Source organism: Nestor notabilis, unplaced genomic scaffold, assembly GCF_000696875.1.
Source record: "Nestor notabilis isolate BGI_N333 unplaced genomic scaffold, ASM69687v1 scaffold16558, whole genome shotgun sequence".
NCBI lineage: Eukaryota > Metazoa > Chordata > Aves > Psittaciformes > Psittacidae > Nestor > Nestor notabilis.
The window spans coordinates 3,761-4,638 of record NW_009938879.1 but is presented as its reverse complement, the minus strand read 5'-3'; the positions used below and the strand labels follow the sequence as shown (position 1 = coordinate 4,638).

At 59.3% G+C, this 878-nt stretch overlaps 1 protein-coding gene across 1 annotated transcript in view; it reads right to left on the bottom strand.

Moving 5' to 3' along the window:
• Window positions 1-206: 206 nt before the first annotated feature.
• Window positions 207-878, bottom strand: part of PIPOX (pipecolic acid oxidase) — a gene marked incomplete at both ends in the record, with an annotated part of 1,309 nt that continues 637 nt past the window's right edge. Inside the window, 3 exon segments of the mRNA XM_010019582.1 lie at window positions 207-373; window positions 376-398; window positions 862-878. The exon segment at window positions 862-878 is cut by the window's right edge and continues 33 nt beyond it. Of these exon segments, the coding sequence (XP_010017884.1) occupies window positions 207-373; window positions 376-398; window positions 862-878 (207 nt within the window).

Sequence of the window (878 nt, the reverse complement as noted above, 5' to 3'; positions counted from 1 at the left end):
TCCTATAGCATCCCATCCCAACCCATCTAATCACATCTCATCCCATCCTATCCCATCCACCCCATCTGTCCCATCCCATCCCTCCCCATCCCTTCCCATCCAACCCATCCCATCCCATCCCATCCCATCCCATCTTATCCTATCCTATCCTATCCTATCCTATCCTATCCTATCCCACCCCATCCCATCCTCTTGGCATCACCCACCTGCACTGCTCGCAGTGCCCGGTCAGCAAAGAGCACCCCACCAGTGCTGTCCCACAGGGCCACCTCTCCAGTGTGGAGCCGGAGGCCAGGGAAGTGCTGGGCCAGCGCCGCGGCATCGAGGACATGGTTGTCACCCAGGCTGATGCGGCAGGCCTCCCACTCCCGTGCCCCAGCACCACCAGCCCCGTCTGCCTGTGTCCCACCAGCCACATCAGTTCCCCCTCTCCCCCTCCATGCACAGACCCCCTTTGTTTTGCCCCTGGGGAAAACTGAAGCACCGGCAATTGTGATGTTTGGGATGTGTTATGCCTGGTGCTAGGGCACCCTGGGGAGGGATGATGGGTGATAAGGGCTATATAGGTGATGATGGGGATATGGGTGTGTGGGGTGATGCGTGGGGAGGATCCAGATGCCAGCACCTCATTCACCCCCCCAGCCAGATCCAACTATTGCCATCAGACCTGACCCCAGCAGTGGAGGATCATTTAGATGCTCATTTCCTTAATGATGCTTCCTTATGAGCCCCATAAATTACCCAGAGCTGGCAGCTGCTGCCCGGGTGGCCTCATCCTGCCCCGACACACAGCATCCTCAGCCCCCAGCCCTGTGGGGAGGGGACGGTGCCCGGGGAGGGCTGCATCCCCATTGCCATCACCTGTAGAGACTGGTGCC